General features: G+C 43.0%; 1 protein-coding gene across 1 annotated transcript; it reads right to left on the bottom strand.

Annotated features, from left to right (window-relative positions):
- Positions 1 to 7,573: 7,573 nt before the first annotated feature.
- On the bottom strand, positions 7,574 to 8,587 carry LOC145957152 (uncharacterized). The gene has a single exon (XM_083073367.1). The coding sequence runs from the start codon at positions 8,585 to 8,587 to the stop codon at positions 7,574 to 7,576; it is 1,014 nt and encodes a 337-aa protein (XP_082929493.1).
- Positions 8,588 to 13,915: the final 5,328 nt, after the last annotated feature.

Below are 13,915 nucleotides of genomic sequence, written 5' to 3' on the forward strand. Positions count from 1 at the left end.
GGAAAATTGACCGGTTCAATCCGGTTTGAAACGGGTCGACTGCATAACCGATCCAACTTCAGATTCGGACCGGCTGGACCACCGGTTCCCGGTCCAACCGGTCCGACCGGCCGGGTCGGTCCGGGTTTTAAAACACTGTACCAAGCATCTCGCGAAATTTTCTTCACAAGGAGTGGCTATTGAATTGTTAAAAAACAAAATTCTTCTTTTCTTACTTTTTTAACAATTTGAAAATAAATCATCTGATTAGTAGATATTTAGAATAATATAATTATTTTCATTAAAAAAATATAGTGGTTATCCTATATACATATTTTTATCATAAATTTTGAAGTTTCTTTCTGGTAATATGTAACTAATTATTAACATTTGAAGTATTGAATCTTTTTTCTTCTTCTTTAGAGCAAAAAAATACTTTTATTACTTGGCTTTGGATAGTTTGATAAAAAAAAATATATAAGTATGTAATTGTGAATATTTTATATGAAGGTAAGTTTAGCTATGGAGAAGACTTGCAGGATTTGTCGATTGGAAAAGGACATTGACCATAATTCTAATCTCATTGAGTTAGGATGTTCTTGTAAAGAAGATTTGGGCCTTGCTCATAAACATTGTGCTGAGAGTTGGTTTAGGAACAAGGGTGACAAGTAAGTGCATTGTGATTTCTTTTTCTTTTTCAAATAACCAGGTTCTAGAATGGAAATTCAGAGGAGAAACTCAATGCATTCTGCCTTATTATATATGGGTTTATATCTTCTAAAGTGACATCTCAAATCTTAATTTTTTTTAAAAAAAAAAGATAAAGATTTAAATAATAAAATAAATAAGGTAATAGGTTTTAATTGCTAAAATTTTATAGAATAAAATTTAAGTAAAATTACATAAGGGAATCTATTCAAGTTTTACACCACCACACACACAAAACACAAGAGAAAACAAAAGAACTAAAAGTCTCACATTACATAGGAATTGATACTAAAGATAATTTATAAACATTTTTTTACTTTAATCTAAAACACTTTTTCAAAGATAAATTTGTGATAGTTTAATAAATGTTAAAATGAACAATACTTTAATGTGATAATTTTAACAATAGTAGAAGACTTACGATCAAAATAACCAAATATATATATATATATATATATATATATATATATATATATATATATATATATATATGAATCATATATATGCAGTTTTTCTAAGATATTATATGTTTTCATCACCTTATAATATATGGTATGAAAAGCATCAAAGGAATTCTTTAGCTGATGACATAGTTAAACATGAGTTGATTTGATTTATGGGTTTAAAAATGACCATTAAACTCTTGATTTACATGTCTTTGTCTATGTTTCAAATATTAATAATTAATTTCCCTTAAAATAAGATTGTATAACATGTGAAGAAAAAGCTAAAGGGAAGAGAAAGTAATAATAAGTGATGGAACAGGAGAATAAAAACATGAAGAAAATGAGATGAAAAAAGAGAGCATATATATATATATATATATATATATATATATATATATATATAATTATAAGGCTTTTGTGTTTAAAACTCTCATACAACTTGCTGCTTCTATTATTATTTTTTGTTGATAAAAAAATCAGCACTTGTGAAATCTGTGTATCGATTGCACGCAATGTGAAGATACCTAATGCAATCACAATCGGAATGCCCGAAAGGCGAAACAGTGACTCAGACGAAGAAGGAACAATACTTCTCTCTCTTTTGTGGTTCATCGTGATCATTATTTTAGTTATGAGCTTTGCTTCTGTCATATGGCAGTTTGTTTCTAAGGGCGATCCCGATGAAATCCTGTAACTTCAAGATGAGGAGACAAGTACCAAAATCAACTTTCATGTTCTTTTTTTTTGTTTGTTTACATGTGTGATGTTCATGAAACTATTACCAGCTAGTATGGTTGATCTTATTTTTTACAACCTAGAATAGCATCACGTACCATAGCTTTTAATAACTTATTTGTTTTCATACCTTAATCTGTGTCTCCTTCTATATTCTTATCTGGTTATCTTCATGCATAAATTTGTGAATAAGTAACTCACTCGACATATGGGGAAAATATAAGTATTAATTAGATACTTATTTTTTGATTTACAATGATTACACCCAAAGTTAAAATTTATTATTTTAAGCATACTATTTAAGTTTAAACTTAAGACATAAGTATTAGAATATGATTATTTAAGTTTTGGTTTTCTAAGACTATTGTTCTTACCGGAATTTGGTCGTAGGGGTGATCCGTCCAGTAAGATCGGTGAGCCTCCTTTGCTTGATTTATTGGTGCTCCAAGATGGGGGAGGTACCTGCAAAAGAGACTCTGATGCCAAAGTTAGGGTTTGCATGAGTAATAGTCTCATATATATAATGCACGTAACTTGAGGTGATCTAGGTTTGCCTTGGACTTTTGAGCTTGAGATAAGATATATCATGATATGATATGATTGAAGGGTGGATCTGGTCTGGGATGAGATCCTCGGAATCAGGTATGATTTGCTCAAATACCAGGCTGACGTCGCGCAGCGCGTGCTCGGGGCTGTTTTGTATTGCTAATCCGGGCTCGGAGCCCGGGTGCGAAGTACGGTTAGTACACTAGCCCCCCGAGCTCTGAAGATCGTAGGTCGAGGAGCTGAGACCGGGCTCGCCAGTGGGAAGTAGCTTTCCACGTGCGCCACCTGAAGGTCTGTCTTGTGTCGCGACTGTTCATTTCCCGGAAACGTGCAAGTGGGGCATTAAGGGAAATGACGGTTATGCAATGATGGGTTGCAATTAATGTGTCATCAGGCGTTCCCCTTGGTCGACACGTGGCCTGGCCGTTTTGAACTTTGGGAAGAGGTTTTTTCTTTTTCCCGCGCCTCTTCTCGTTTTCGCTTTACTCTTTCTTCGTCCTTCAGCTTCTTGTGCACGCTTCGTCTTCGTCTGCTCCCTATTTCTGCTTTCTTTGTCTTTCTTGTGTTTCTTTGAGTTTTCTTGATATGGGTGGTGGTCATGGCATTGGTTCTACTGCCCCTGCTAGGGGCAAAGCACGCGGTAAGGCGGTGGTTACCGGGAGGGGCGCCGCTGAGGGAAAGGAGGTGCCTCCGCCCAGGGACTTAGAGTTGGGTGTCCCTGGCTACGAATGGGTAAAACGCGAAATGGCCAAGTTTGCAAGCGTTTTTGACTCGAGTTTGGAGGTTGATGCGCTCTGGGAGACGCATAGGATTTGTGACCCCTCTATTTCTCGGATGATCCGATTGGAGCCTTGTTCGGCTAGTGAAGGTGTGTATATGAAGAGGTCCGTTGGTTCCCCCTCCTTCTATATGTATCAGAGTTTTTTCAGGGACTTGGGTGTCTACCTTCCTTTGACGCAGTTTGAATGCGACTTTTTGAACTACGTTAATGCAGCCCCCAGTCAGTTGCATCCCATCAGTTGGGGTTTTTTGAGGGCGTTCGAGGTTTTATGCACGGTTCTAGGGGTGGAGGTGTCCCTTCGGGTTTTTCTCTCTTTCTACCAATTGAAGGCGGGCGCCCCGCCGTACGGGACTCTTTCTTTGAATGGGGGTAAGGAAGGGGGTTTATTTACTCCTTATTCCCAATCGTATAAAAACTATAGGCAAGAGTTTTTCCGGGTTACTCTTGTCGATGTCGACCCTTTGGAGGATGGGGGGTTCTATTTTGGCGGGCTGCCGAGGTTTCCCTTCTATTGGTGTCGTGACCCGTCTGGGTTTCATGGGGTGGACCCCTCGCAGCTGACGCCGTCGAAGACGGCTGCTGTCGATGCTTTGAAGGCGCTTCCTCGCCCGCTAGACTGCAAGCTCATTCTGTCACTCGAGCATTCAGCGCACAGAGAAAGAGATTTGGAGGGTGAGTCTTTGGTAACTTTGTTTATGTGTTAGGGTTTTATGCTTGCTAACGTGCTCTGTCCTTTGCTTTCAGGTATTGTGGGAAAGGACTTGTGGCGTGACTGGAAGCAGTGCCATTGCTACAATGTTGTTGAGCTTGAGGCTCCTAAGGCTTAGGGGGAGGTAGAGGTCTCTCCCCTGAAGGTCAATCGGAAAAGGATGAGGGTCCCGAGGGAGGTTGGGGGAGCCTCTATTCCTCGCGAGGCGGAGGAGGTTGTTACTGGGGTCACCGGCGTTGAGGTGGCGGGTTTGCCCGGGAGTCTCCTGCCTCAGGGGGGAGCTCGGGTGGTTTCTGAGGGGGCAGCGTCGGCTGCCGAGCCATTCGTCCGTCCTGCCGGGGTATCTATCCGGGCTTCTGAATGAGCGGTTGGGATTGCTTGTCGATGACTTGCTCTTTCTTTGTACGTTCTCTTTCAGTTCCCTAAGTTGCGATTGTTTATTGTAGGTGGAGGCTGCCGTCGAGTCGACTTCCCGGGCTGCTGGCCAGGTCAGTACGACTTCTAGATCGGAAGTTCCGACCGTCGGGCGAGTTACCCATGTTGTTGAGGTAAGCAGCATGTGTTTGCGATCTCTTGATTTACTATTCCCCGGGTTGTTTGTTGTCTGGCGGGGCTTAGACCTTTTCCCATACTTCTTTTGCAGGCGGGCAGGCCCCCCGGGGTTCTGAAGGTTCCGAGGTCGACGGCGGCGGGGGCCGATGTCCCTGGGGCAGAGCCGGGGGCTTCTGCTGCTACTTCGGCCGGTCCTCGTGGGGAGGGTCCTAGCTCTGGGGTCCCAGCCTCTGCACCGGCACCGAGGGGGCCTCCAAAACGTCCCTATCTTGCGTATCGCTACGCACAGGAGGGCGCCCTAACGCGATTGGAGCACCTGGGCGCGTCGGAGGAGATTGACTCACTGTGGAGTGCTTCGTTGACGCCCGAGAAATTTTTTTCAAGGGGGTCATTGAGCGCGGCCGACCAGGCGATGTTCGAGTCTGTCGGGCCTATGGGGAGTTTTGATGCCGCTCAGATCTTCCTGCAGAGGGGCACGACGATTGTGGATTACTAGAAGCACAAGTGGTCGCGGCAGCAGGAAGATCTGGCAAAGCTGAAGGGCCAAGTACAGCCTTTGGTGGAGGAGAACAAGGTTTTGGCCGCCACCCTGTCTGAGGCGAAGATGCAAGGGGCTGAGCTCCAGGCGGTCCGGGGGGATCTCGCCGAGGCCCGGAAATCGCTGGAGGCTGCCTTGGGCACTAATGAGGGTTACGCTAGCCAGGTTCGCTCCTTGGAAGAGGAGGTGACCTTTTTGAAGGGCGAGCTGGTGTCCGTAACCGAGGAGCGTCTCCGCGACGAGGTGGGCCTCAGTAGTAAGGAGGAGGAGGTGGCTGCCCAGAGGGTAAGTCTTTCGGCTTTGGAGGCCGAGAATGCGGCGTTGAAGAGGAGGCTTGAGGAAGTTGAACGTTCTGTGGTAATGGAACACAAGAGGGGCTTTCTCAAGGCTGCTCGGCAGGCTAGGCTCCTCGCGCTGGGTGCGACTTTTCCGGTATGCATTTGGAAAAGGTTGTTCGCTTCGGGCGGTTAGTCCGGGAGGACGATGTCGAGGAGAGTTTTAGCGACGACGTCTCTGTATAGGACAGTTTTGTTGTGTATACATTTTTGTATCCGTGTTTATGTATGGATCATGACCTTTGTATACGAGTTTTGTTCTGCACCAGTGTTTGGTTTTGGTTTTTTCTCAAGGTTTAGGGCGCGCGTTTGGTGCCCGTTGCGTAGGTGGTTTTATTTTGAATTTATTGTATCGAGACTCGAAGTCGGCTTCGGCTTTTTGTTTAATGGCGTGTGGCGGGGGTTCGAGCTTATCTTTTGCAATGTCGGGGTTCGAATTCGACCTCTAATAAGCGTGACGAGGTTCGTTTTCGACCTCTAATGAACGTAATGAGGTTCGTTTTCGACCTCTAATTGAGTATAGGTATGATGAAGTTCATTTTCGACCTCTAGTTATCGCGACGAGGCTCGTATTCGTCCTCTAATAATCACTGTGAGGTTCGTTCTTGACCTCTAATAGTCACGACAAGGTTCGTTCTCGACCTCTAATAATCGTGGCGAGGTTCATACTCGACCTCTAGTAATCACGGCGAGGTTCGTTCTCGACCTCTAATAGTCACGACAAGGTTCGTTCTCGACCTCTAATAATCGTGGCGAGGTTCGTACTCGACCTCTAGTAATCACGGCGAGGTTCGTTCTCGACCTCTAACAGTTACGACAAGGTTCGTTCTCGACCTCTAATAATCGTGGCGAGGTTCGTACTCAACCTCTAGTAATCACGGCGAGGTTCGTTCTCGACCTCTAACAGTTACGACAAGGTTCGTTCTTGACCTCTAATAATCGTGGCGAGGTTCGTTCTCGACCTCTAACAGTTACGACAAGGTTCGTTCTTGACCTCTAATAATCGTGGCGAGGTTCGTACTCGACCTCTAGTAATTGTGGACAAAATGATGAAAGTAAGAGTGTGAATAAAAGGGGACGAGTCATTTTATTGATGAAAATGTGTGCCTCGTTAAAAACCCTCTCAGCCAAAGACTGAGGCGGGAAAAGAGTGCACGGCTCATTGGTACAAAGTTCAACTGAAATAGAACTTGAGATGCGTAGCATTCCAAGTTCGCGGTATGGGTGTCCCGCTGAGTTCTTCCAATCTATATGCTCCATTTTCCAAGTCTTCTGTGACTCGGAAAGGGCCGCCCTAAGTAGGTGCGAGTTTCCCATCTGACATGTCTTTCCGTGCTTCTCCTAATAGTCGCCATACCAGGTCGCCTGCTCGGAAGGAGCGGGGTTTCACCCGGGAATTATATCGCCGAGAAGCTCGGAGTTTGCAGGCCTCTTCATGGATTTGGGCCTCGTCTCTAAGTTCGTCCACAAAGTCGAGGTCGGCTGCCAGCTCTTGGGCGTTCTGTTCGCTATTGAAGACTTGGCGTCGATGGGACGCTTCTCCGACTTCAACTGGGATCATTGCGTCGGCTCCGTAAGTTAGCCTGTATGGTGTTTCTTACGTGGTCGACTGAGGGGTGTAGTGATATGCCCAGAGGATGCAGGGGAGCATGTCGGGCCACTGCCCTTTTGCGTTCCCGAGCCGTTTTTTAAGCTCTCGGAGGATAACCTTGTTGGCTGCTTCGGCCTGGCTGTTGGTTTGGGGGTGCTCCACTGAGGTTGGGAGATGCTTGATTCCGAGTTCTTGGAGGACGTTCTCGAATTCTTCTGCGATGAACTGTCGTCCATTGTCGGTAATGATGGTGTGGGGGATCCCGAACCTGCAGACTATGTTTTTCCAGGTGAATTTCCGCACGTTCTCGGTGGTGATTTTGGCGAGTGGGCACGCCTCAATCCACTTGGTGAAATAGTCGATTGCCACTAGGAGGAATTTTAGATGACCCTTCGCGGGGGGAATGGCCCGAGGATGTCCATTCCCCACTAGGAGAAAGGTCACGCTGACATCATGTGGTGAAGGGCTTCGGGGGGTTATCGGTGTGCGTTGCCAAATTGCTGGCACTCTTTGCATTTTTATATGTAGTTTTGGCAGTCCGACTTCAGAGTGGGCCAGTAGTATCCAGCTCGGAGTACCTTGGCTGCCATTGAGCGCGCTCCGGAGTGCATTCCGCATATCCCCTGATGGATTTCCTTGATGACGTAGGTTGCTTAAGATGTGGTCAGGCATTTGAGCAGTGGAGTGGAAATCTCACGTTTGAATAATTCATCATCGATGATGATGAATTTGGCTGATCTCATTCTCACCTTTCGTCTTTCGTCTTTGTCTTTGGGCAGGGTCCCCTCTTTCAGGTGGTTCCAGATGTCCGCCATCCATCCCCGTTCTTCAATGTCGTTGACATTGACGATTTTGTCGCCTAGGCTAGGTGAGTGCAGGGTTTCCTGGATGATGGTTCGGTGTTGACCTGGCCGTTTAGTACTGGCGAGTTTTGATAGGAGGTCTGCTCTGGCGTTTTGCTCTCGTGGTACATGTTTTATAGAGAATTCGTCGAAGGATGAGATCTGGCGGGATGCAATGTGGAAGTACCGCTGTAGGAGGGTGTCTTTTGCCTGGTATGTCCCACTGAGCTGTTCTACCATGAGCTTCGAGTCGCTGTTGCAGTTCACTCTTCGAGCTCCGAGATCGTGGGCTAGCCTCAGACCGGCAAGGAACGCCTCGTACTCTGCCTGGTTATTGGTTACTTTGAAGCCGAGCTTGAGGGATTGCTCTAGGGTGACTTGGTTTGGCCCTTCCAGAATGATGCCTGCACCCCCACCTTTGGAGTTGGAGGACCCATCAACATGTAGGGTCCATGCCTGGGATTCCTCAGTAGTAGCTGGTGTGAGCTCGGCTACGAAGTCGGCTAAGCACTGGGCTTTCAGGGGTCCACGGTTTTCGTATTGGATGCCGAACTCGGACAGTTCTATCGACCAGGCAATCATACGTTCGGCGAGCTCAGGTTTTCGTAGAATTTGTTTGATGGGGTAGTCAGTTTTGACTACCACCTGGTGGCTCTGGAAGTAGGGTCGGAGTCGTCGGGCTACGGTGACCAGTGCCAACGCCAGCTTCTCGATCATCTGGTATCTTCTTTCCGCGTCTTGGAGGACTCGGCTGATGAAGTAGATAGGCGTTTGTGTCTTTTGGTGTTCTTGTACGATGACAGCGCTGATGGCATTTTCTGCCATCGCCAGATAGAGAAGGAGGTCGGTATTGTGATCCGGCCTCTGTAAGACTAGCGGAGTTGTGAGGAAGTTTTTGAAGCTTTGAAAAGCTTCTTCGCATTGATCTGTCCAAAGGAAGTTTTTTGGCTTTTTTAGCAGGGTAAAGATTGGCCCTGCTTTCTCCGCAAGTTTGGGGATGAAGCGGGATAGCGAGACTAGCCGTCCGGACAGGTGTTGAACCTCTTTTACCGTTTGTGGGCTTTGCATTTGTATGATGGCTTTGCACTTCTCGGGATTGGCCTCGATTCCTCTCCTAGTGATCATGAAGCCGAGGAACTTACCCCCCCTGGACACCGAAGACACACTTCTCTGGGTTGAGGCGCATGTTGTGCTTCCTGATCTAGGCGAACACCTCGGCGAGGTCAGAGGCGTGGTCCGTTGCTGAGATGGTTTTAACCACCATGTCGTCCACATAAACTTCCAAGTTTCGCCCAATTTGGTGGTGGAATACTTTGTCCATCAGTCGCTGGTATGTTGCTCCCGCATTTTTGAGGCCGAAGGGCATCACCCAGTAACAGTAGTTGGCGTGGTCAGTGATGAAGGACGTGTGCACTTCAGCAGGTGGGTACATCATTACCTGGTTGTACCCGGAGTAAGCGTCAAGGAAGCTGAGGAGGGCATGTCCGGAGGCTCCGTCGACTAACCTGTCGATGCTCGGCAAGGGGTATGAGTCCTTGGGGCATGCTTTGTTGAGGTCAGTATAGTCGACGCACATACGCCACTTTCCCGAGTGCTTCTTTACTAGGACCATGTTTGCCATCCATGTGGTGTACCTGACTTCACGGATGAAGCCAGCGTTGAGCAACTTCTGCGTTTCGGCAATGACGGCTTCCCGTCTTTCGTCGCCGACCTTCCTCTTTCTCTGGGCGACTGGTTTTGCTTCCTTATGTATTGCTAATCTGTGGCAGATGAAGTCTGCGTCTATACTGGGCATGTCAGCGCTAGACCAGGCGAAGAGGTCAACGTTCTTGAGGATCTCCGCTTGGAGTTGCTGTCGTAGTTCGGGGGTTAATTGTCGGCTGATCTTCGTGGTTTGTCCGGGGAGTTTGTCGATTTGAAGGTCGTCGAGCTCATCGACGGGGCTGGGTCGTTCGTCATGAGTGTCGGATCTCGGGTCGAGATCGGTGATTTTTTCGTGGTCGGTGTGAGCCAGAGCGGTAAGGTCGTTCTTGCGCTGTTCGCTTGGTGAGACGGTTTCCAGGCTTTCTGCGTAGCATTGTCGCGCTACCTGTTGGTTTGCTCTGATGGAGATGATCTTCCCATCGTGCCCTGGAATTTTCATGGTGAGGTGCAGAGTAGACACCACTGTCCCGAGCTGATTTAGGGTTGGTCTGCCGATGATGACGTTATAGGAGGTGTCAGCTTCCACGAGTAGGTATCGTATCAAGACCTGTCTGGAAACCGGGGGTGCTCCGAAAGTCGTTAGTAGGTCTACATATCCCCGAGTGTGAATGCTTTTTCCTGCAAAACCGACTAGAGGTTCGGTATGAGGTTGTATGAGAGAGTGGGGGATGTCTAACCTAAGGAATGTTGGCCAGTATAGGATGTCGGTCGAGCTTCCTTGGTCGACCAAGGTCTTGCGAACTTCCCAATTGGCCAATGCCACAGCTATGACCATGGGATCGTCTTGATTTCGTCTGACCCCGACATAGTCGTCATCGGTGAAAGTTATCACTGGCGGGTTCCGGAGTAAAGCGCAGGTGGCGGAGTGTACGCGATTAACCTTGCGCAGGTGTTTCTTGCGGGCTGAGCTGCTGGCTCCCCCTCTTGCGAAGCCTCCTGCGATGGCACCGATTACCTCCCATGAGAGGGTTGATCCGGGTTCCCGACTTGCCCCACTCCGCCCTGCTCCGCTGAGGTTGAGCTGAGAGTCAGAGACGTTACCAAGGTGTCGAGGGAGCTGGGCGCGGATATACTCATTCTTGGCTTGTAATGCTGCGAGGTCTGTTTCATTGGCGGTCCGTATCGCCGCTATGTCACTTTCGTGCTGGGCACGCGTGTTGCGCAGGTCAGCGTCATGCTGCTGGCGCATCTGTTCGACTTGGTCGATTAGCCTTCTCAAGGTCGCAGCGTTGCTGTCCATGGTGGTTGAGTGTGCAGCGTCTTCTGTTGCTCGTCTAATGTGGCTTCTAGTAGAAACCATACAGGTGGCCGATGAGGGCTGTCTCGATCGGCCCCACGGTGGGCGCCAAATGTTCTTACCGGAATTTGGTCGTAGGGGTGATCCGTCCAGTAAGATCGGTGAGCCTCATTTGCTTGATGTATTGGTGCTCCAAGATGGGGGAGGTACCTGCAAAAGAGACTTCGATGCCAAAGTTAGGGTTTGCATGAGTAATAGTCTCATATATATAATGCACGTACCTTGAGGTGATCTAGGTTTGTCTTGGGCTTTTGGGCTTGAGATAAGATATATCATGATATGATATGATATAATTGAAGGGCAGATCTGATCTGGGACGAGATCCTCGGAATCAGGTATGATTTGCTCAAATACCGGGCTGACGTCGCGCAACGCGTGCCCGGGGCTGTTTTGTATTGCTAATCCGGGCTCGGAGCCCGGGTGCGAAGTACGGTTAGTACAACTATCAATTATTAAAATAAAAAAAATAAATAAAAACTACTAAAATCTTTGAAATTTATGATTTTCATATCACAAAATAATACTATATGTAGGTTTTTATATAATGGAAATATTCATAAATCTTAGAGCGCATTTTGATTTTCTTAAGAAAAGAGACTAGAAAATCAGTTTTCACTTCCTTAATTTTTCTTTTTTACTCTTTCTATATTAATTTAAGAGATTTTTTTTTATTAGAAAAGAGGTTTTGTTTTACTTAATTAATATTTATAACTTCTTAAAATCATTTCTCCCATCAAATAACCTTTATAATTAAAAATTATTCCACTTAGTCCATTTATAATTAAAAATTAATTATTATTTATTTATTTATTAATCTCCTAAGTCTCACACATCTCACATGAAGACACTAATTAAAACCTTACTAAGTTTTTCTTTTCTTTTAATCCTTTATATATAAAAATTACATAATGAAGAAGCACATTTTTAGAACTTATTAATTCTTCAACAAAAGTACTTTAAGAAGATTTTCTTAACTTAATAAATTTCTTAATTTATTATTTCCATTTTTATTTCTAAAACTAGTGTCTTAAACCGTGCAATGAAAAACATACATATTAAATTAATTATCATAATAAATCCGGCAATACGAACAGTCGATGTATTTCCTCTCGGCCCCATGAAGATATTTGGAATCCATCTTCTCATAATTGTTTGACTAGCATAGGGATAAGTGTCAATTTTATCTAAATGAGTTAAGTTTTTTTTTTAACTTATTTAACTAATTTTGAAAAAAAATTGTGTTTTATCCCTAAACTATTACAAAATTTAAAAGTATTGTATAAATTAATTAGTTTATAAAGAGTTGATAAAAATTGTACTTAAACTCTTGTTTTGTGTCTCATAGGATTCAATGAAAATCCAAAGTCTCAAAAAATTTCAATTTGATTAGGTGTTTGAAAAATGACTGAATCGTTTCCAAAGGGCTAAGTCATTTTAAAAAAGCTAAACCCTTCAAAGGCGGAGAGCAAGATTTGAAGCAAAGGTTAAAATTCTTAGCCGTTTTGAAAGGGCTAAGCGAATTGGCTCCAAAGGAGTGTAGATTTTTTGTTTCCTAGGGGCTCAACAGGTTTAAAAAGACTCGGTCATTGAAGTTGCTTCACTATGAAGAATCTTTCAAACGGCTCAACCATTTGGAAACGACTAAACAATTTACTCTCTATCCTCCATAATCTATTTTATTTTGTTGCACATATATAAAGACTAAGGAGGAGATAAAAAAGAAATAAAAAAAAATGAAGACTTGTGCAAAAAATAGGGAGTAAACAAGGAGTCCAATAATTAGTGGGAACAAAAGGGTTCTAGGATCTTTCTTTCTTTCTTCTACACCTTCTCCATGTATTTTAGATTAGTTCTAATAACCATAAGCGGCTAACTTTTCTTTTAGTTGGGGTTGAACAATTCATCAAACTCTCATGTACTCCTTTTGATTTATATATATATATATATATATATATATATATATATATATGATAATCCATTATTTAATGTTAGTAATTCTGATTTTGTTTTTAATGCTAAGGCGACTTGATCACTCATCTTTGATCTTTAATTTGGATTTTGGTTGGAAAATATTTTTTAAATCTAATTTTGAATCAAATTATCTAACAACTCTAAAGACTAGGAATAGATTTGGAGTTATTAGTTGAACAAATTCTTAAATTTAATGCAAGGTTTCTAATTTGATAAATAGAGGAATCATTTATTGAGTTAAACCCCTTAGAATTTCTAAGTGCAAGGAATTGATTTGGAATAACCTTAATAAACTCAATAATATTAGATGATAGAAATCATATATAGATAATCTTAAGAGAACATAAGAGTCAAATTAGTGCAACTCAATCCTAACAGCTTTGCATATTATTTTTCAATTTTACTACTACTTTGTTGTTATTCTTTTTTTATAATTTCAATAACTTTTCAATACTGTTATCTTCTTTGTTCTCTCAATCTTTCCCTCTTTCTTTTTCTGTCTTTTCTCTCCCCTCTCTCTCATTCCTCTTTTTCTCCTATCTCCCTCTCATGTCTATAATGTCAACATAAAAAATATCAATAACTTTTTTAATAATTGAATTAAAATTATTTTTAAAACTTTTAAATATTTTCTAATTAGTTTTAATTATTAAATATTTAAAAGTTAGTTAATGTTTATTTTTTATAAATTTTAATTTTAAATCTTCAATATATATATATATATATATATATATATATTTATGATCAATTTTTTTCTAAAGTGTAAATTAAATTGTTAGAATAGAACAAATCGTAAGTGACAAAATTAAGTGTCGAGAAACCCGACAGAAATAAGTTTTAATTGGATAAATACCACTTGTTATTAAAAAAAAAAATAATAAAAAAGAAAAAAAAAAAAGCATGATGAATGTTAACAAGGTCTTATTTAATGTCAAAAATAAAGTAAGTTTTTGGGGAAAAAATGAATATGATGAATGTCACGTACTTAAGTGACACTCCTTTTTATAATAAATTCGTGTTATCAATTAAAATGTTATGTTTTTTTTTATAGGCAAAATGAAATATATTAAAATGAAATACAATGGATATTCCAACCTATAAACAATTATAAGAAACAACAAAAAATAGATAAATAAATCCATCCTCTTTAGTAACCTACAGGACATAACCAAGAAAATCAA

Source organism: Cajanus cajan, chromosome 4 (assembly GCF_000230855.2).
Source record: "Cajanus cajan strain Asha chromosome 4, NIPB_CcT2T_4, whole genome shotgun sequence".
NCBI classification, from domain to species: domain Eukaryota; kingdom Viridiplantae; phylum Streptophyta; class Magnoliopsida; order Fabales; family Fabaceae; genus Cajanus; species Cajanus cajan.

Excerpts from the sequence above, each read along its gene's own strand:
- LOC145957152 (XM_083073367.1), bottom strand. The coding sequence starts at position 8,587 with ATGGCAGAAAATGCCATCAGCGCTGTCATCGTACAAGAACACCAAAAG.